The 22900-nt window shown below is 40.4% G+C and overlaps 1 protein-coding gene across 7 annotated transcripts in view; it reads right to left on the bottom strand.

Annotated features, from left to right (window-relative positions):
• Positions 1 to 721: 721 nt before the first annotated feature.
• Positions 722 to 22900, bottom strand: part of ECHDC1 (ethylmalonyl-CoA decarboxylase 1) — a 42299-nt gene continuing 20120 nt past the window's right edge. For all 7 annotated transcript variants that reach the window (XM_066179225.1, XM_066179224.1, XM_066179228.1 and 4 more), the window contains exon 6: positions 722 to 4022. In XM_066179225.1, the coding sequence (XP_066035322.1) occupies positions 3617 to 4022 (406 nt within the window). In that variant the 3' untranslated portion in view covers positions 722 to 3616. The remainder of the gene's footprint in view (positions 4023 to 22900) is intronic.

Below are 22900 nucleotides of genomic sequence, written 5' to 3'. Positions count from 1 at the left end.
TTTTGGCTCCTGCTGGCTGACTGCAGGTGTGAAACACTAAAATCAGTAAAAGTAAGGATGATGAGAGCTTAATAGCCAGCCATCAGAGTAGTAAATGCACTCCTGAGATCAAGTTAGGGAAAAGTAGTAACTGATATTTCCCATTTATATTTAAACCATTACTTTCTGTAGGAAGTGTGTTCTCTGTCCATTTTAGCAAAGCCACAGCCACACTGCATTATGTGGTTGACTGTAATTCCATGCACTAAGTGATTTTCAACTTATATAGCATAGCCAGAGAAATGCACAGTGGAGCAGAAGGGAAAATGAAAGAGGAAATTTAAATACTGTAAAACCTACAGTATCTCCTCATTTCCAGAACAGATAACCACAGATACAGGAATCTTATTTCATGGCTAAAAAAAATATAAATCAGATAGGGAACCAAGCATTCTGCAAGAACACCTTGCAGATTGACCATCTGATAAATATATTTTTATCAGCAGCAAATAAGATAGAAGTATCTGTATTGTTAAAAGTGATCTCCAGTATCTAACCTTTACATGCTTGGTACAGAATTCCCACTCCCATTAAACCCGTGGGTTTTCTCAGTACACAAGAGGAGAAACAAGACAGACATTTCACAATGTAATAGGAAACTTAGTTTGCTGAGGAGGAAGCTGGCAAACTAGCCCCTAGGAAGTACAAGAGCTGGCATGCTATTTAATTAGGAGACTGGGACTATCAGTTTTGATGTTCCTAATTGATTTTGCGCATTTAGTACTTGTTTGTTTTTAAGCCATTTCAGAAGGGGAAAAAAACCCACCCTGAGATGAGGCTTGATATCTTTAATAATTTTAAAGAAAATATAAACATTTATCAAGTGCTGGTTAAAGGTATTTGTCACTTTAAGATTATAAGAAAGTATTCTGTGCAATAAAGTATTTAGCTTTCAAGTGGGTAAAATGGGATTCCATTTCAGCTCAGTCTGTAACTCTCCTCCTACCACTCATGGTAATTTAGCTGGGCTGGTTTTTGTATGAAGGATTCTACTTACTTTTAGAAGAAAATAAAACTAGAGAATATGGTATTAGACTACTCACAAAAACCTTCATCAAAACCTGTAATGATCTTCAGAATGTCCTGTACCTATACTTAGTATATTTATGATACCAACAAAATGGGTTTCCTTAACCCTCTCAAGGTGCTCTGAATGTGTCTTGGTGTGTGCTAGTTAATTATTTGTCCTGTTTTCTTAAAAGCAAACATTGGCCTTTGATACAAATTAGAGAGGGTGGCTGGGGAAATACATTTCATGAAATGAGAATTAAGCTCACTGTCTATAAATCAAAATGGAAAGAGATTCCCCACAGGTGTACTTACCATTCACTACCTGCCAGCACAGATCAGGTTCAAAATGTGAAAGAAATCAGATTCTGCCTTTGTCCTACAATTTCTTCCCTCTCAAATTTCTATAACCCAGTACACAGAATACACTTAGGAGCCTAATATACTAAAGAAAAAAAGATTCAAGGGTCTTACTCAGGTTCTAAGTAATTTTCACAGCAATTTTAAAAACAATAACAGTAATGGCACATTCATTCTTGCTAAAAGCAAAGACATAACCAGTTGCCCTTTAAAGCATAATTTTTTTGACTCACAACAACATGTGCTATTGCTTCAAAAAGCTGGATGAGTATGGACTGGAGTGTGCCTTGAAGGTTCAGTGATGCTGCAGTCTGGAATCCCTCATGAGTCTTGAGAAACCTCGTGAAAAGCAGAACAGCTTCACTACTAAACAGTCAACTGCTGCCTGATTATACTAAAGCATTCACACTTGAGAAGTAACAGGTTTGAAGTTCTTTAGGGCATGGGAAAGAATCCAGCTACACAGGAGTAACACCTGGGCTACTGGATAAAAAGGAGCTGAGGGAAGAAAGGCACAAACCAAAACACTGCTCTCTTCCCCATGTTCTCAGTCCTGTCTCTTCTCTTAACCTGAAAGGAAAAATTGAACTATTTTTGGGGAACAGAGATTTGAAATCTTCTTCCATTATGGCTTCAGATATTAAGGCAAAGGTGCAGGATCAACAGGGTGGAGGTAAGTTCCTTCTCTGAGATGCCAACTCAAAACACATCCCTTTCCTCAGCATTTCCCTTGGTTGCTTCAGGCTATATTCATTGCTGTGAAAACCATACTGTAAAACATCCCCAGCAGATCACAGAATCTGCTCAAAACCTGTGGAATCTTAACAGTCAATCCAAGCCAAATTCCCAACATTGATTTGTCCCCAAGACCTCAAACGTATGTAGTTACCTCACTGTCTAAAACTCAGGACTCCTGCCACACTGTAGAAATTGTAACATGGATTTCCATCCAAGACACTGCCTTCTTTTCTTAAGGGAGCTTGTTCCATGATCTCGAGCTAGTTATGTCTGGTCAGAGCAAGAATGCACGTCAGTGGCACACAGCCCAGAGCTTTCTTCTTTACATGCCCCCACAGAGTACTTAGGTCCTTGGCTCAGATTTCAGTTCCTGCTGGAATTAGAGACAAGTGCATCCTAACCAACAGTATAGGAAACTCTCAGTCAGATATGTCTGTATGGTTTTGCTCTCACAGATGTTTATTTTTAAAGCAGGCACTGTGTGTCAGTTTCTAATTTCTAAAGGGAAAACTTTCACTGCTGAGTTATCCAATTACTTGCATAGTCACTGGCATGAAGTGAAAATTGAGTTCCAAACCTTCTAGTCAGCCCAAATATGCCCTACCAGTAAAAACACATTGAAGAAAGATGTAGACATATCCACTCAAATCTTACCAGAATGCTGAAGTGCTCACATCACCCAGTCACCTAAGGACAAGCCATTTTAGGGCATGACACATCATGGTCTTCCAAGATTTCAACTAGATTCTGTGTAAGGAATCAGGCCAGCAGCGTTGCACAGGTACAGGATATGGGAATGTGCAGATGCATGTGTGGGCAGTTGATTCCTTGGGCAGTGAGAAGACGCCAAAATACATTTAAAAACCTGAATCAGTGATAGTGAATGAGTGCTAAAAACTTCTCACTAACTCAAAGCTTCTCCTGTAAAAGCACCATTAAAATTGAAGGATACTTTCTCAGCAATTACACAAAGAACGAACTAGAATGAAAAAAAAATAAAGCTAACTTCCCACTAGTAATCATCTTTTCCAAGCTGTTTAAAGATACTGGTCTCATGTTGGGGAACCCATATTTTGCAGCTTTAGATGTACCTGTTCCACAAATGAATAAACCTCGTAACTTTCAAGCAATTAATTTCCTTAGTAGTTAAAACAAACAAACAAAAAGACCCAAAACACCAAATAACATAATCTTCAGCCTCATTCGAAATTAATTATAGTCCTATTTTCAGCACAGTATTTACCTTTACATACTAATTTCACTAATCTCGATTCAGTGGGTGATTAGGACAGTAGAGAATCTGCCCGGGATTTCTCTGTGGCTGCACACCAAATATGCCTGCCTGACCTAAATGGCAGGAATGTTAATGCCATTTTAAATGGACAAGTCCTTAAACGATTCCGTATAATGGTTGCTTTACTGAAACCTCTGTTTGCAAAAAAGATCAAGCCCATTTCTTATGCACAAACCATTATCTATGTTTTGGTCTTCTAGCCAATGCCTGCAAATTGGCAGGCCCACCCCATACAGTTCCAAAAATGTCCTTCTCTGTCCTTAGGGCAGCTTCCAGTGGGAGCTCTCTTCCTGCTGTCACCACCTTCTTCACAGCCCGAATGACAGCGGCCGGACCGTCTGTGTACTGACTGAGCCAGGCCCGGGCCTCTCCCAGCGCTGCGCTCTCCTCGGAGGACGGCAGCGTGTCCTCGGCCAGCCGCAGGCTCAGGGCTCGCTCGGGGTCTACCCGGGCAGCCCCGCACAGCAGCTGCAGCGCGGCCCCGCTGCCCACGATCCGCACCAGCCGGGCTGCTCCTCCCCAGCCTGGCACCAGCCCCATGTGCTTGTGGACAAACCGAATTTCACTTCCAGGCGTCATCAACCTGTCAATGAAAAACACACAGAGGTCAATCCATGACTGACTTTTGTTTTCAGCTCGACTCGATGGCCCTGAATTTTCTGTTTTCTCCTCCCCTCTGCTACCAAAGGCTGATACAACTTGACAGCGTGCTCATTACAGCCAGAGCTGGAGTATCTTAATTTTTACATAACATGGTGCCATAACTGCAGCTTTTGGCCCTTCTCAAAATTAGATACATGTGACGCTACAAGTAAAGATTCTTAACGCCCGTACTGATACCTCTAGTTAGTTCTAAAAAGTGTAGAAAACAGAACTGCAGACAGAGGACATGTTACATTAATTCACAGCGTGGCACTGCCCTGCTAATGCAAGCCTAAACCAAGAGGGTATTGGGTTAAACCCAAGCAAACTAATGTACAAAACATTTCTCAAGAGGATGAATGTGGTCTTAGTACTGATCTGAACTGGGGAGGTTCTGTCAGCAACGTGGTGATTACAGCACGGGCAGGGTTTTCTGCTCCGTATTTTAGAGATCCACGTGAGTTTGATTCCTAATTCCTCATTACAGAGAGGGAAATCAGCATGGATGCTCAATTTATGTTTCTCAATGCACAACAGAATTGGTTTCTATTTATGCTTGCAATGTGTAATAGAATTGCTCCCCTCTACAAGATAAGTAACATTCCTCTTTCCAAAGATATCACATCTTTCTTTTCTATGTTTCTTTTCTACAGCTTCTCACCTCCCTTACCTAAGAACTCATCCTAGGGGCTCATTAAGCTATCTCCCTGGAGGAGCTCTGCTGCAGCAGATTGTTCTGTCTTCACACAGTGGTCACACTGACACACGTTAGGTTAGTGGAAAAAACCTCTAGAAATAGAAACACATAGAAAAGATGTACAGAAACAGAGCAGTACTTGCTCTTTCTCAACGTGATGTTCAGTAGTCTGGTTGCTTGCTGCTGATTGTAAGACGAGGAATGGAAATTACACTTGTGAAGTAGATTAGCTTCTACTTCAAGCACTAATTGGCTTTTTGAAGACAAATCTTGTAATACTGAGGTCTATACACAAGTCTGTTTCCTAGCCATGCAGTTTTCCATAGTGAAAATACCGAGGTAAGCAGCTTTGAAAGGGGAAATAAAAGGAAAATCTTTAAAAATGCAACTACTTCTAGGAACTCACTGTTCTCACATCTGATTAGTTATTGTTAATTGTAAGTTTGCTTGCTTGCCTTATTCTTAACCAGAGCACCATCAGCATTCAAGCCACACTGTACAGCATCAGAATTGAAGAGCTTACGCTTTATCCCAGATGCAGCACAATGCACAAAAGCAACAGCTGACAGGCCAGATTGCATGAAAGCCTTTTTGTAGAGATAGCAGGGGAAGGTTGTGTGACAAAATGAAGAAAGCAGAGTATTGCAGGGGAGGAAAGGCTTTAAGCTAACATTAACAAGTGCTTCCCAGACCCAGCAAATCCCAGGGAACTCAGGTCTCTTCTCTCAAAAGAATGATTCTGCAATATTCTAGAACTCCTTTACTGGCTCAACTTACTCTGCAATTTGCTCACACCCAGTGTCTCACTGGAAATGCAATAACGAAAACATTATTAAAGGTTTAATTCTAGCTGTGCTGAGTGAGGCACTAGAAAAGAAAGGGTCATAGGCAGCTGGGCATCTGATGCTAGACAACCTGCAGGCAGTCTCACAGGACAGCCACCACAGGTCAGGGGGGCCATGTTGCACTTGTATATTGGATCTGAGATTGTTTCAGACAATGTTTAGTATGTGGCAAGGGCTCTGTTTCCCTGCAGAGTCTTCACTTCCCTCAGAGAAAATGGAACCAAACACAACGAAAGGAAAGTAAATCACTGACAGCTTAACTCACAGAGACTGTGAGGCTGCAGCTTCCAGAACTTCACTGGGATTCACCTCTTCCCACAATGCTCCTTTGAACAAGCTCCACAGAAAATACTGAGATAAGTGGTAGTTGGTGGAAGGTTTAACTGTAGTATAGGACTGCCTTCAGGCTTAAGAAAGGTATCTTTGGTGTTTCAGACTTTTCAACTACGAATCCTCTCCTGAAGTCACACCATTTCTTACAGAAACCACCGATCATACTCTCTGTTAGATTCATCACTCACTTGCAGTCCCTATGCCCCAGGAAGCAATGGGGACATGAGCTCATGCCTGAAGAGGTGGAAGCAGCTGCCAAGCCAGCCTGGGATCAGCCTCTGAACACCACCAGCTGCAGCCTTGCACACATATCTCCCTTTTTATTGTACAAAAGAATTGAGTCTACCTTCTGAAACATGACAGATATGATCTCCCATTAAAAGAATCTATGTAAGAAAAGTACATCAAGCATTACTTAACATAAAGAGGCAGACAGGAAAAAGCTAGAAAGACCAGAGTACTATTGCTGAGCTGTTTATACCTTATTCGTCTAGTACTGGCCCTGCCTGAGACAGAGTAGTAGATGAATATAAAATTAACTCTAATTTCAACAGTATGCCAGTTCTTGTCTTTCACAGGTAAGGAATTAAAATCTGGGTCCCCTGTATCACAGGGGAAGGTCATGTTGCTAGACTCCTACACATATGCCTTCCCTGCCCTAATAAAGAAAATCTGTTGTATGACAGTACTGAAAAAAATATTTATTCAATGTAATTAGTGTGCAAAGTGACAGAAGACCTTATAGTAAGCAGGGGGACATCCTTCAGTAAGGGGAACATCCTTCAGAAATGTGAAGGGAAGCAAAATCTTCACAATCTAAATTGGAAATAAGAGGTTAAGGTAATATAAGCCCCAAAGTGCAGCTGAAACCTTCTTTGAGAACCTTTTATTTCTATGTTAGGAACACTGCAACCCCCCTAGGAAGAAAGCATAGTCACCATGGGCCACATCCAATTTTGTGTTAGTCATCTAAAGCAAACGAGCTACAGCAAATGTTCCTGCTGTACATTTTAAAATGTTCTCAGCTGCACTAAATGTTACAAATCCTCCCCCTTTGATCTGAGGATTCTTCCATTCTGTGACATCTCACTGCACCCACAAACAACTGACTGTCACATTGCATCTCATCACATCACTGGCAATGCACGTGAGAAGAAACCTTATTTGTTATTAACACTGCAGCCTAACAAATCCCACCCTTATAAAGGTACACTTGCTCCCCAAAGGCAGCACTTGCTGTGAGCTAACAGCTATGCTTTCCTTTGCTGAAGTATTTCCCAGCTACCTGAAGCCAGAGCATACTAAAAGCTGAAAATGCAAACAAAAATATATACTTTCTCAATTTTTCATACCAGCTTATTATAAATACTAATGTTACAGAGCTGTTCCAATGGGTATAATCAGCTCCTTGGCAGAACTAAAATTATACTAAGATTTGTGCAGGCCCTTACCTCATAATTTCCTGGACTTCAAGGTTTGAGTTATATTCAGCATTTTGACAAGGCAAAGGTACTAATCAAGTTTACTAAGGAGGGAGAGATACCACCCTCTATTTTATGCTTTTTAAAAGCTCCTACAACTATGGCTTTGAAAGCCATTATAGGGAAAAAAAAGACACCTAAAACATTATATGTGCTGTCAGCAACCTGAATTTTGTTCCTGTTCCCTGTTTGACTCCCAGTGTCACATAAGGACACAGCTTCTGATTTCCAATCCTCCCTTTTTATTTGGCGTGAGACTGGCACACCACGGAGGGAGGCAGCTGGCATCACGCAGTGCTGCAGCACCTGGTTCGCAGCTATGGCTGTACCCAGACACGGCAGCCAGAACTGCAGGAGATGACTTTTATCTCCCCCACACAAACTTTGGCATCCTGCTCTCAAACCACCAATATTAATATAAATAATAAACAGAGCTTACGTCTTTGGGTCACAGTAAGTTCCCTCACCAGATCCACTACCTTCTATAAATTTCAGTAATGCCTATCTGCGAGGTGATTGAACCAACACCAAGTGGAAACTTCTTCGAAGAGTCAAAGGCCTTGAGGTACAATTAAAAGACATCCATGATTTTAGCATGCTGTAGAGCAAGAGTTACAGAAATAATAATAAATCTTCAAGTAGAGCTACATATTTTGCAAAACATAGATGCAGGACAGCCAGACAGATAAAAAACAATGTCTGTGGTCAGCCACACATCCACTTTGGCACAGGGAGATGGGGCATGGGGATTATGGTCAGCTCATCACATGTTGTTTCTGCCTCTGCTCAGGGAGAAGAGTCCTTCCTCTGCTCCAGTATGGGGCCTCTCACACAGAGACAGTTCTCTGCAAACTTCTCCAGTGTGATTCACTCTTCCACAGGGTGCCATCCTTCAAGAACAGCCTATTCCAGTGTGGGTCCACAAGTCCTACCAGGAAGGCTGCTCCAGCATGGGCTCCTCTCTCCACAGGTGTACAGATCCCTGCAGGACCCTGCTCCAGCATGGGCCTCCCACAGGTTCACAGCCCTCTCTTGGGCATTCACCAGCTCTGGTGTGGGTCATCTCCAGAGGCTGCAGGTGGATCTTTGCATCCCCATGGCACAGCTGCCTCACCATGGTCTGCAGCGGAATCTCAGCTCTGGCACCAGAAGCTCCTCCTGCCCTCCTCTTCCTCCTCCTTCTCCACTGACCTTGGTGTCTGCCGGGCTGTTGCTCTGACATGTTTTCACCCTGCTCTTCTCTGGCCACAATTACAACTGTGCAGTAACTTTTCTCTCCTTCTCAGATAATGCTGTCACAGAGGCATTACTATCATTCCTGACTGGCTCAACCTTGGCCAGCAGCATGTCCATCTATATTGGAGCCAGCTGGCATTGGCTCTACCCAACACGGGGGAAGCTTCTGGCAGCTTCCCACAGAAGTTGTACCTACGGCTACCCCTCTAGCCCCCCTGCTACCAAAACCTGGCCATACAAACCTGAAACACCACCCAAACCACACATACAACTATGGCAGGCACAAGGAAAGAGAGCTATTAAAGAAAAAAAAGGAAGCTACCAGGAAAATGGTAACAGAAGGAAGGTTATCAAGAGTCAAACACTTGTTTTAACCAGCAAAGAACAGAAGAACAAAGTTGATGTACAATGCTGCCATACACTTTGCCCAACACGTATGCCTTTCTAATACACTCATCAATATGGCATCAGCTTAATTAACTCTTTTTAAATTAAGTAACAAAAGTGTTATGCTGACACATGGCCAAAAGAGCTTTTTAAAATACACACTGCTGGGGAGTGCAAGTTCAAGAGTTTCTTGAGAGGTCAGGCATGACATTATCTGCAGATGGTGTTTATCATGAAAATTGAACTTCCTTTGCCAGGTGGACATGAAAATTTAATGACCTTGCTGGCAAGTGGACAAAAGCTCATGTGTAACTGGTTTAGGATTTTATAACTTTTCTTGGTGAGTGCTACCAGGACAATTCACAACAGCAGCAGCTCTCACATGCATGCTGGATCTTAAGTGAGTAAGAAAGCCAGTCCATTGTCCACTTCTTCCCTCTTTTCCAGTGGCAGCTTCTCAACACTAAAAATACAGTCACTGTCCCACCACTTCACAAGCAAACTGCACCTCATAATCTCACTCCATTATCCTCAGCAACCCAGGGGACAGACACAGCAGATCCCAGGAGAGATGGTGGGTTCCTAAAGTTAGTAATGGGACTCAGGCAGCAGAGTTACACAGGTACTATCTGTAATCTGATCTCACTTCTCTTGCTGAGGTACACAAAATCCAACAAAAATAAAGTGCTGCTCTTACACACAAAGTGCTGCTGAACATATGCAGTGATGGTATGTTTCTAGTTAAATAACTGATACATTAAAACAAAGCAAGAGAGGGTTGTGATTGCTGAATTTGTAGCATCAGAGCAAGAAATAAACTACCTGTTCTTTTATCTGTACAGCAAAAGCCTTGATTTCAGATTAAACAGAAGTCCTTTATTTCAGGTTTGTTCAGTGCACCACACAAATCAAGTAATCTTTTCTAGGCTGCATTCTAAGCTTCTTAAATGGGGGGGGGGGGGGGGGAAGCAGCTTTAAACCGAATGGCTGAAATGCAATAAATGTTCAGATAAGGCAGAAGTGGAGAGTTGGATGGGAAAGCAATTCCATAAGAGAGAAACATCACCTTTGCTGCAAATGCACCCAGATAATTCTGTAGCTTCAGTTCCTTCAATCAGGCAGGGATCATGCCAGAGGCAAGTGGCAGCTCTGAAAGCTGGACCATAAGGAGCAATTAATTGGGGCTGCAAATGCTGTTAACCTGAAGTTTGGGCAAAGATAATCTCTTAAGCAGTCAAGCACTGTGGAACTTCACACTTCTTTGAACAGTTCATGTAGCACATACCAAGGGGTTTGGAATCCTCCAGGCTCACTGCCTTCTCCCCATTTGCTTTAACATGCCTTGTGGATTTGCAAGGTTTAACTTGTACCTGCACTCAGTCCACCTCCAGTATCTGTATTCCAAATCTCAGAGTCAGAAAGATATACCAGATATCATGCACTTTCCCATTTAATGTCTTATACCTGTTCTCCCTAGCATGGAAAGACAGATATTGAAGCATGTGTCAGAAACTACAGAATTTCCTTAGCAATAAGATACAAATTCTTCACATATTATATATGAAAGCTCCTTGGTAATTGCTGCAAAACTAATCCCTACCTTCTCCAGAATGTTTAACAACAAAAGTAATTCCTGAGTACAACCTTGAAAACAAAACCTGAATATGAACCACTACCTTGATATTTTCACAAAGCCACAGAAAGCCTGAAACAAATAAAGGTAAGGCTGCAGTCTGTGCCTGCAGAGACCTGACCTGGAAACCTAAACACCAATAAGTTAATTACATGACAACATTGTGCTCTGGTAGTGACAACTTGTCTTGCATAAGCCTTTTTCAATATTCCCGTACACAAGCCTTCCACAGTTATTACAGAAACTCATCTTAAAACAACAAATGTATGAACCAGTCATTTTTGCAGTAAAAATGAATTTTGAAGCAGCAAGGTACTGTGGGAAGAATATTCTGCAGAAGAAATATGCAGTACTATACTAAAATAATTTAGGCAGTCAGCAAAGTTGCTGATTAGCAGCTTCCAGTCCTTACTTCAATTTTCATGACAGATGTTTTTAGAATTAGACCCTTAAGAATAAGATAGTCTCCTCCAAAAAGCAAGCTGAGACTAATTAATCCCTCTCTGCCTATCCAGTACAGTGTCTCAGCAGTCTCTTTCTTACTACACCATAAAATAACTACCTAGATACGTTGCAAGTGGATTATCTACACAAAATGGCTACAGATTTTTCTGAAAGTCATCTTACTACACCCTCTATCACCAAAAAACCCCACCCTAGTTCTCTAAAAATGTTGACAAGTGGATTGACCCTGGGATGTTAGTCATAATTTCACTTATCTTTCAGTCTCACTTGATTAATTGGATGGGCTTTAAAGAACAAAAAAAACACAGATTGAACATTTAATCAATAACTCCTTGCTAATTCTATTTAGCAGATTTTTGAACTGGAGCAATGCAGTGAATATTAGCAAGCCATAACTGTTACATGCTTTCCCAACACAGCTTGCTAGTATTAATTCCCTCTGCATCTCTCCCATATCTTCTTTCTCACTGAGAGCTTCTCATGTTTCTGTCCTATACAGAGAAATAATAAGGCAATTAGATATTGCAGCAGTTACTACTTCAGACCCGCAACAGCACGAAGTGAGACTTCCAAAGTGAAAATACTGCAAAACCAATGAAAGTAAGGATTTGTGCTACCTGCTTGTGGTGATGGTCTATGCAGAGCACTATGGCATCATAAAAGCAAATCCCCCGCAAATGTTTGCTCTTTTTGAAAATCCTTTAGTCACAGATATTCACTTCACAGATGCTGCCAAATGGTAACTACTAAAGAACATAAAAATGAAGACAAAATAGTTTAAAGATAGTCTGGGGGAACTGCATGTCTTGTGCTTATCTTAGATACAGTTGCTAAAAGATGCTCTGAAATTTCAAGTTTCAAAAGGCTAAAAGAAGAATGTGCACATCAATAATCTTTCTGTTTATCATCTTTAAGCCATAACCTTTTCTAGAAGAAAGCAATGGAAAGAAGTAGGTTCAGCTACTATTTTAACAAGCCCATCAGAAAGTCACCTCTCTCAAATCGTTTCAGTGACTTAAAAACATTCCACCAATTAAAATCACAAAACCTTCTTTATTTGAGGCTTAAATAAATTAAAATGATGCCCAAGAAGCAAAACAACAAAAAAAATTCTACCAAGCCTCCCAAGCACAGAGTGTTCTAGGCACACTCTAAATCGCAGTGTCAAAGGAGTAGGCTTAATGCCATCCTAAGAAATTTCACTAACACAAAAGCTAGCTCTTCTCACAGCTCTTCTCAAATTGCTTTACAGAGACTATATGGACTTTTATTTTTGGTTAGTGAATTATTTTGTAACACTCTTGGTGCATCCATTTTCCCCCCACTCACCACAAAAGCTAAGAATCAAACTTAACACAAAGTAGCCCAGAAAAATCTCTCATGTCTCCCTAGCACATATTGCCTTTACCCACTACCTTTGCTGTCCTCCAGTCGGATTTTCCAATGCATGTTATGGAACTCTAACGATCAGGGTAAAAATCAGATTGAGTAAATAGACTCCTAATTACAGAAGTATTTTCTTAAATAAGAGTTAACATTCTTCTGAGTTGTCTGGGAAACCTGAGTGCACTTCCCAGAGCAGAGGAAAGGGACCTAAACAATGAGAATTGCATTATTCAAAGGAACCTTTAAAACAGCAATTTATAACATGACTCTATCACGCTTTTTCACATCACCCAAAATTAAATGAAATGCAGAAGAACAAATGACAAAGTCATACTTTCATCTAGAAGCCCAGAACTTTTGGTTGATGCTAAAATTCTGAAAAGTGGAGTCCTGAATCTAAAAAATGGAATATGTAGCAAGCAACAAGGGTTAGAGGCAGAGTTGGAACACCGAGACACCAGTGCAGAAATTGCTAAATGGACATGAGCCATTTTAGGAGGAATGTGGTCTCTAGGAATAAACAGGAGCTTAAAGTGTGGATAACCACCACCTATTGCCCAAATATTGGGATATTCAATGTAAGAGGAGCCTCCAAAATCAACAAAGTCAGCTCAAAGAGACTGCAAGATTAGTAATTCTAAAGGAAACCATTCCAGGGAAGAAGCACAAAAATAACACCGTTACTAGAAAAAGATCCCTTGGATAACCAGAATTAAATTATAATAGGCAGACTAAGAGAACTGCATGTCCCACAAAAAAGAGCATCTCATCAGTAGCAAAGCGTGCCCTGAGAAAAATCAAGAAAAGGCCGATCAGCAGCATGAAGGAGCTCAGTATGACAGAAGAGAAGACCCTCTGGGAGAGTGCCCTGACAAGAACCAGATTAAAACTGGTCTAGACATGACTGTGTAAGAACAACCAGAGATGTGAAATAGGGTCTACTTCTTAAACATTTCCCTGATCTAAGGAGAGGGGCTAAAAAAGGGCCAGAAAGATTGTTAGTTTGAGAGAGGGATAATAAAAGGAAAGAAACACAGGTAAAGTCTGCTGCTAATACCCTGCAAGGGGAGTAGCACGGTCTCAATCAAGACAAGGTAGGCAAGGCCCCCCCAAAGTCTCCTGCAGATGATGTCTGCTGTCACACAGGCTGCCTTCCACACACAGACTTTCAAGCTCATTCTGGACCAGAATCTCCCAGAAGTCAGGTACAGATGGAGGCTCACACAGCAGACCTTGATTAGGGGCTTTAAATCTAATTTTTTACCTCAGGCTTGACACTTTCTCACCCATGGCTTCACAGAAGCCAGAGAGAAAAAAGCATGCTGTAAAAAGCTACATTTCTTCTAAAAGGGATAAATGAAGCTGGGTATTGGAAATTGCAGAAAGACATTTTCTGCAGCTGGAATGAAAAATTGAATTAGATAGCAGATCACAAGGCAAGAAATAAGGGCCCCAAAAAAGCATGACTGATCAAAACTCCACGAGCAGTATTAAAAGAAGTAAGATGAGTCTTTCTATTTTGTTTTCCCCTTCCCAGTCATTTTTCAATAAACTGACAGGAAAGAAAATTATTTGGCCAAACCACAAAGTGAATCTGTCTCATTTTCCAGGATGATACTTTAGCCTCTCAACGCAATGCCCACAGGTTCCATCCCCACCATGGTGCTGGAGATGGGCAGCACCATGCAGGAGGGCTCAGTGGAGATGCGGATAGGGTTGGCCAGAGGGCACATGCAGCCCTATCCTGGCTCATGCAGCCAGGCCCTGTGTGCTGTACACACACATCAGGTGGCCCCTTCTCATTCTGCGAAGTGACATAAAAGCTGTGTGAGCCACATATCACTCCCACATCCCATCTTGTGTCCAAGTGAGCTGAGTAGTTTCAGAAAACAGCAGAAAAAGTAAATTAAAAGGTCTTTCCTAAATAGGAGAGACAAACTTTTTACAATTACATAGTTAGCAATAAAGACTGCCCTGCCCACAGGTGCCGCCTTGGACCCGTTTAACACCCTCTGTGTGCACACGGGCAAGGAGCAGCACAGTTTTACAAAGGTTTATTGAACACACACAGGGATCAGATCACAATTTAAGAACACATACAAATAAGAGAATGAAGCAGATAGTTACACTGGGGAGCTCTAATTCCCCTGAAGTGTGCAGTATAAACTCTAAAAACGGCATGAATCACCTAGAGCCATAAAGTTGGACCGATGTCCCATCATTCAAGATGGAGTGCCTGGATCCTCCTTACTACCTGCAGATGTAAAACAGCAATCCAATCCATTGGCTACCACCCTATTTCTCCTCCTCTGCTAATGACCAATATTTTACTAAAATTCTCTTCTTCTAATGCCCAGTTATGACCATATTTGAATTACCCTGGTGTCAGTGGGTCCCAGGCACCTCAGTTACCATAAAATTATTTTCAGAGCAGTTTTCATCTTGTCATAGCACTTGGGTCTTACCCATGAAGCAGGTTTTAGCTATTCTTTACAGGCTGCCAAAGCCTCTGCACAAGTGAGTGAACGCCAAAATAATGCTCACAGAAGAATTACTCATGTTGGACATCTGAAATGTTACATGAGTCTTTCCTTCCCAAAAAAGAAATTACAGTTATTTGAATCACGTTCAAGTAAACATTTTCAACAACAGATATGTCTTTTAGACTAAAGCAAAGATTTCTGTCAGAAAAGATCCAGTGAATATTTTTACCAGATTCTTTGAGAAAAAGACCACCTGGAAGCAAAGGCATTTCATAATAAATTTTTAGTCAGATTTAAATGACAGTATCCCTCTAGAAATAAAAATAATAATAATAAAAAGTACAGTGGAGCTTGTTTTCAAAGAGGAAATACGTATTTTTTTAAATTATGTGCACATTTTCATGCAGTAAATGCAAACCATGTTTATAATTTTGGCTTCCCACATCTTTATTTTCATCATGTATGTTTATCAAAACCCTAGAAAACAGAACAAAATTCTCCCAGTCCAAATTCAAGAGTCTCTTAAGGCAGGAACATTTCAATCACATTTTCTGCTCATCTCTACTGCTGATACACAAAGGAGAGGCTTCCCAAAAGTGTCTGAGCTTGGCATCTAAAATGTCAAAAACACAAGGACCACCTCAGTTGCCTGAATTCAGCTGACTGGAAAGGAACAGCATTTCTTAACATCAGCCCTGAGAGATGAAAGATTCAAGCTGCACTGATACTTTATGATGGATTTGATGTATCAGGTATCTGCAACTCACAGCACTAAAGAACTTAAAATACAACGTAATATCACACAGCCTTTCACAAGACACAGGGTAACAAGACGCACTTTGAAATTCAGCTGTCTCTGCATGCGGTGCTACCAATGCTGCATTTGCACTTCCTACACAATTTCTGACTAAAGCAAAGACGGATCATATACTTAGTTGAAATCACTAGTGATTCAGCTATAATGGAATGTTGCCACTTTGTCAGGATACCATGTTAATTTCAAACAAAAAAATACTGACTGTTGTGGTTTGGATTTTTTTTGAATTATCACGGTGACTGTGACCTAAGTTTTCCAGATATGATACACGTCTTCAGAGATTTTTTTGGGAGGGAGAGGAAGAGCACAATGATATAACTCAAAAAGGCCTAAACAAGATAGATAATTCAACATTTAAATTCTACATTGAAGCAGTAACCGGCTGATTCTTCTTTTTACTTTTTAATATAGAACATTAGTTATATTGATGGGGATCTCAAACCAGCTTTGGATCACTGATGTCATGTTCAGACTACCTGGACAAAAAGCAGGCACATTTTCAGCAAACTCTAACAGATCCCCAATAAATATGCCTAAGCGTGTGACCAATTATTGCCAAAAGTATCATTTCCCCTGCTATCTTTTTATTTACAATCATTGTCTCTTTCACACATATGCAAATCCATGTTAACTTTAATTACTGGGGTTTCCTTGGTCTATATATTTGCTTTTTTTAATGAATATGAATCATCAGCACACAAAATAGGACTGCAAGATAACACCTAGTAACAGACCATGGATACAGCAGAAGTTCTTACACACACAACTGTTTAAACACAATAGGAATCTATCAACCATTAGAATTTACCATTTGATTTATTCTTACTGAGACTGCTGAGTCACAGCACAGTAATTAATTTCTTACTGACTACAGAATCCAGGAAGTAGGAAGCTGAAGCCACCAAGGTTAACAAGTTCAAACAGTTTACAGACTTGTTTCACACAATTTTGCATAAATCTGGAAGCAAGAAGACCACAAAGGTCCAGCCTGCAGGGCTCCAAATCTTTGCTTAGATCTTGGGTTGCTTTGGCTCAGAAACAAAATTAAAACTGAGGGCTGAAGAGGAAGACTGGAAGCTGCAATTTGAAGGCACTGTTTACAGTGAAAGTAGGTTGAGATCCACACAACGCCTGCTTACACCCAGCGAAATTGAGTCATTTCAGGAACATCTGGTCATTTCAATGATGGGGACCTGATGTAACCCTGATGTGGATGATTACCCTTCAGAGAAATACAATGTTAACTATATTGCTACTTGGAGTGATAAAGAGAGGAAGAATTCTTTTCCTAGTCCTTCAATAGCACATGACAGGACTCAAAAATGAAAGAGCTAACAGGGACTCAGGAAGACATTCTCTGGAAGCTGATCCAGTGCAAAGTTAGGCAGCTGAAAACTGTGGCTTCAAGGGTATTTAACATCTCTGTAGAGCTAAAAGGTGTCGATTTTATTCTCATCCCCTACAGTTCTCTGTCATCTCCTAGAGACATAGCTCCTCCTTTACGCTGGCGCCAGGCAATATTATATTCCCTCACAAGTCACTCTAGTTAACTGTAAAAACAGGAAAACCCCAGGCTTTCTGTTGCTTTTCAGTGAGGTAATTGACTCATACAGGCATCTTCACTGGTGCTTGTCAAATCAGTGGTAAGAAGTGAGCTGGGAATATGCAACAGGGACACCCTCCTCCCACATCCAAGGAAGCTGTTCAGGCACTCTATCTTCACGAAGCCACAGCTAAGTATAACCTCACCTCAAAATCAGCAGATTGGAATATGTAAGTGCTTCTCACACTTCGTATTATCCAATTTGCGGAGCTATCTGATAATAAATATAAAAAAGTAGATATTTAAAAATAATAGTGAAGACCAGAAATGATGCATACAACTCAAACACCTCAACTACCAGTTTAAACTGGGAAATGGCCACTTCACAGATGCAAGCAGAATGGACAATTCCAGTGCATTTGTACTGTTTTTCTCTAATTCTCTCTGAAACCTAAATACTTCTCCATGATGGATTAACAGCTCAGTGTATCAGCAAGTTATCAGAATGGGTCTAGACCTGTATTCTCTAAAATCTGACTTATCTAAGTTTTCCATTATCTGGACTATCTCTGTTTATTATTATCATGCAGCACACTTTATCAGCTGCAGACAGGACTGTTCAACGGAACAGGTGTAAGATTGCATGGTACAAGTGGTCTAAAACATAGACACGTGCTGATAACAAAAAATTCACTTATCCAGGATAAGACGGTTTGGCCTCCCAAAGGCAAAAAAAACCCCAAACAAACTAAAAAACCTAGAATGAAGTAAATCCCTGCAAAAAGACAACTTCAGAAAGAACGCATCAACTCAAATTCATGCTTTGTTGATATTTAAATTTCTACTAAAATCAAACAGTGGTAAATTTGAATTGTATACTACATCTAAAAATCCTCTGCCTGGAAGACTGTAAAAACACAAAATTCAATCCCAAATGAAAACTGGCAAAAGACCCCCAATACCAGCCCATAAATACATGACAAATAACACAAGCTCTTGAGCCCATTTCTAGCAGTGCTTACTTAACCAGATGTCAAATGTACCATGTCAAAATAATACCTTTTTATAGATATGTTTACCCTGTCCTGGAGGAAACCTTCTCACTTTCTATGCAAATTACTTATCATGCGCAGTCCTTTCTTCTAGATCTTTCTGGAAATGGGTTGGAGGCTTCAAGGGTCTTTGATGGTCTTTCAAGCCCCACTACAGTGCATGACTGCTTCTCCACCTCACTCCTGCACTTGCTCTGTGCCGTGTTGTGCTTACCTCCAGGCACCAGAACAAGGACATGTGCCCCAGAAAAGTGCTGCTCTACATCCATATGGCCCCTTCTCCACTCACATCCTGTTCTTTCTCACAGTGTGTTATTACCAACAATCCTTGTTTGGCTCCATGGCTACCCAGCTATCAATGTTTGAAACGTACCCATTTTACTCCCTTATCTTTTAGGCTTCTAAAGAGAATCCACTCTCAGATTTAACTACTGATTCTTCTCTGATGATGTGGAGCAATCTTACAGTCACATGAATGAAAAGTGCTTTTCAGCCTGGACTCTGCAAGAACTCATGAATACATGAACCCCATCCTGCTACATTCATATCAGGCTCTGCCCAATGAAAAATGCTACTATATACTGAGGCACCCATATTTCAAACAGCTTCATCTTGTGCACCCAAATGCTCCTCCTGATAAAATTAAAAACCCAAATCCCTGTACGGAGTTACAGATTTCCTAAGAAGCTCATGTGCTGTGCTCTGATGTTCTGAAATCTATTTTTGAAAAAATTTACTATAGAATACTAAAGCCTTTATGGCTTCCTCCACTTCTCCTTTTTGAAAGGTAAAACAACTGAAAAGTTGGTCAAAGTGGAGCTACATCCATGCAGAAATTAGATTGTCTACTGCTCCTTTGATTTCCTGTAAATTGCATTTAATGCACTAAATACAACTTGTAAAAGTAAATAAACAAAAATTATCAGAGGAACACACACACACCAAAAACTATTTAATAACGTTTCATTTCATTGTATCTCTTACTAAGTGTTTCATGGAACATGTTTAACACCTTAAAATGTAACACTAAGTATGCCTACATATTTCACAGAAATATAGATAACACACTGCTAAAATGAAAAAAGACCATTTTGATAAATGCAGTGTTATTAGCATAAGCTAATAGTTAGCTCAGCACTTAAAACAGTAATGAAACTGGCCCTTAGCAATTTAACCGTGCAACATCAACTACAGGTGAAGGAATTATAGTTCATTAATTTATTTTCTAAAGAAGAAAAGGAAATTACTTCTGTCTCTACCTACAAGCCCATTCTGAAATCAATGGTATGAGAATTGGGGAGTGTTCCATCTCTGCACTTTCGTCCTCTGCCTCAAGACACCATCATTTAAATTTGATTGACATGGCAGGGACACACCTCTACTTGGACTGCAGCAGCATTAGAGAGGAAAAAGGAGCTGGGGGAAAAGAGACACTGTCTCAGAAGCACTCAGATACAATGGAAGTCCATTTGCCAGGTGATGTAGAACCAAATTTTCAAAGTTGTAGATGTGTGTAAAAGATCTATGCAGACATTGCCCCAGCAAAATTTCTCAAAGGCACCAACATGAAGTAGAAGACAAAACAGCTCAGAATTCAAGGTAGCTATTCTGGCTATTGGTTAGTAGCACACTGCAGTGACGGCACTCAGAGATTACTGTGATCTGCTAATTGCTCATTACCAACTGTCTCTTCCCTGTATGTTAGCTTATTGCCCAATAATCCACTTTCCAAAATTCCTGTTTTCCTGTCCAAAGTCCTCAAATAATCCTGCCCAATCTGCTCTCCTTACCTTCACACACTGTGTAAGCACAAGACACACTTCAAGTTTCTGCATAAAGGAACCCAAAGCAGGTACTTCAGTTATTTTTAAAATTCCATCTCTAAATCCACATCACATTCACTTCTGCACCTCACTGAAATGGCTGCAGTGTCACATAGCACCGTAAAATACATTAACATCTGGCAGCAGAAACCACGAGCCACCTTCACGGGCTCAGCTGTGGTGCACTGAAAAAAAGTCAGTATTTCTTGAAAATATTACTAAAATGCTCAGCTGTCTGAGCAAGTTTCATACTTGCACCCTTCTACATTACTCAGTTTTACAGTAATAATTGAGATAAATAATTATAGTGTCAGAAGCTTTATCTTTCTGATTTTCATATCTGAAAAAGTCTGAAAGGAAATTAATTACCTTGCCCTTGTCTGGACTGGTCCGATTTTTTTATTTTCCACTAGCAACATGTTTATTACCTTTATAAGGATGCTGCTCTTCTGGAGAGTAATACTGCAACAACACATAAAACAGCTAAGACTGAAGAAGATGTTTTGAGAAGACCTCTTCCTCCAGATTAAAGGTGGACTGACCTAAGATGCTTTCACTTTTCATTACTGTCCTTATGTCAGCAATAAACGTGCCGAAGTTCACACAAGCCCCACCCCAGGCCAATTTAAAATGAACCATCTTAAAACAAAGTGAGACAATTAGCCACAAGAACCACTACAGGCAAAATGTATCAGTAATATCTTAAACCACCTCAGCTATTTTAAAATTAAATTTGTTCACACCTCTACTTTAGTAGAGATGTGTATCATGCTGCCAGACTACATTTCAGAGGAGGCACCTAGGTCATTTTAGTTCAAGTGAGTTGCTCAAACTGTATCAGTATAGTTAATGTAGTACAAAGCGGCAGAGATAAAAACAAGAAAATATTTCAGGTGAAAATGGTTTGGTAGTTTAAACAGAGACTGTGAAAAACAGAACTGTATTTGCAAATCTAGACATAAAAGCAGCCACAAAAACTTATTTTGTTTTTAAAAAATAAAATGTCCAAACAGTTTATTCAAGGAAGAAAACAAATCTCTGATTTCTGTCTCAAGTTCATCTTTTGTCATTTAGTCATTTTGTCATTCTGACTGAGGACAGAATACCTATTCCACTAATATCTACTTATAGTTCTAAAAAAACACCCAGAATTTTGTCCACCAGTATTAGAAATCCTCAAATTCAAGAGCAATAACAGCAAAGAGTATGTTTCTCTGTCTTGTTGCTGTTATTAATTAAGTCCCATTTGCTGCTCCTGAATTGCTGTTATTTAGTTGCACTGAATGGGTGTGTAGAAAGTAATGGAAGATGGATCAACAGCTGTAGTTATTATGAAAATTATGGCACTGCATGAGAGGAATTGCAGCTGCTCAATTCATGCAAATAAGAGCTACTTGACAATGCCTATAATTACACAGCATGTCAAAACAGCATAGCTGGAGTGTAAGTAGAGGCTACATATTTTAGAAAGCCAAAAGATTTCCATTTCATTATAATCCCATTCCCTAAACGCCTATTTAGAGATAACAAGAAGCACTTTCTGTTGACAGGCTCACAGATAGAGAAAGGTCTGCTGAGTCTCCCAGGTGCACTCTCCTGCCAGCAATGCAGCTGTCAAACACAGAGCTCCTCCACTGTTTCCCAGGCATTTGTAACACAGCCTGGCCTCACATCACAGCTGGGGCATCAGCTCACTGTGTGCTGAGCAGATATAAAGAAAGATCCAGCCACAGCTACTTTCAAAGCAAAGGAAGATTACTTCCAAGAGGCTCAGAAAATGCAGATATCATCTCCTCTATCCAAAGCCTCTTCCTGATACCTGGAACAGCACTGTAATATTCTAGTTTACTTTACTTTTGAATGTACATTCTTTCAGGTTGTTTGAGGCAATCCTTTTTCCACTTCAGGCACTAAGGCCCTCTTCAAGAGCACATTTCCTTTTCTTAGATGAAAACTTCACTAAAAGCTCGTCATTTTCAGAGATGCTGCCCACTGTGCTTATCCTGTTACATCTGTAGGCTGTTTGCACATTAGCAATGATTTATATAAAGTGACATTTTATTACTTTCGTATCTTCCCATTCCTGTTCTGGCTGTTTAATTAAAGCCCTCTTCTTTTTGCCAGTTGTTTCATGCTAGCAAATCCCTGCACCTGCATGGAAAAAAAAAACCCCAGGGATAAAGCCTCATTTGTTTTCCTCTGCACCTTAAACTCTTGTCTCAATAGTTGTTGAGACAAGCACAAAATTATTTTACAAGTAATAAACCCAGAACAAGAAATACAAGAGTAATGAAGAGATTTATTTTTTTTTTACTTATGACATTCACATAAAGAGACACAGGGAGATACACAATTTTGCAGCCCTCCTACCTCTCACTCAGGGGTGAGTTGGACCCACTTGGTGTGTAACACAGTCAGCTGCTAAAGTTCCTTACTGCTCTTGTTTTATACAGTGATCCAAACCACATAACCTGGCAGAAACAACAACTTTTCTTTTCCTGTGAAGTCTGATGACAAAATCTTGTTGCAAATGCCTTGGTACCCAGGAACATGACTCCTGGTAGAACTGGTACCTCAACCTTCTCACATTTCAGCTGGACAATCATTAAATCACTGACCCAACATAACAGCTACACAA

The sequence above is a fragment of the Chamaea fasciata genome, unplaced genomic scaffold (genome assembly GCF_029207755.1).
Source record: "Chamaea fasciata isolate MVZ Bird 193981 ecotype frontalis unplaced genomic scaffold, bChaFas1.0.hap1 SCAF_3, whole genome shotgun sequence".
Classification (NCBI taxonomy): Eukaryota; Metazoa; Chordata; class Aves; order Passeriformes; family Sylviidae; genus Chamaea; species Chamaea fasciata.
The sequence above is the reverse complement of the archived record's forward strand: the minus strand, read 5'-3'. Positions and strand labels throughout refer to the sequence as shown.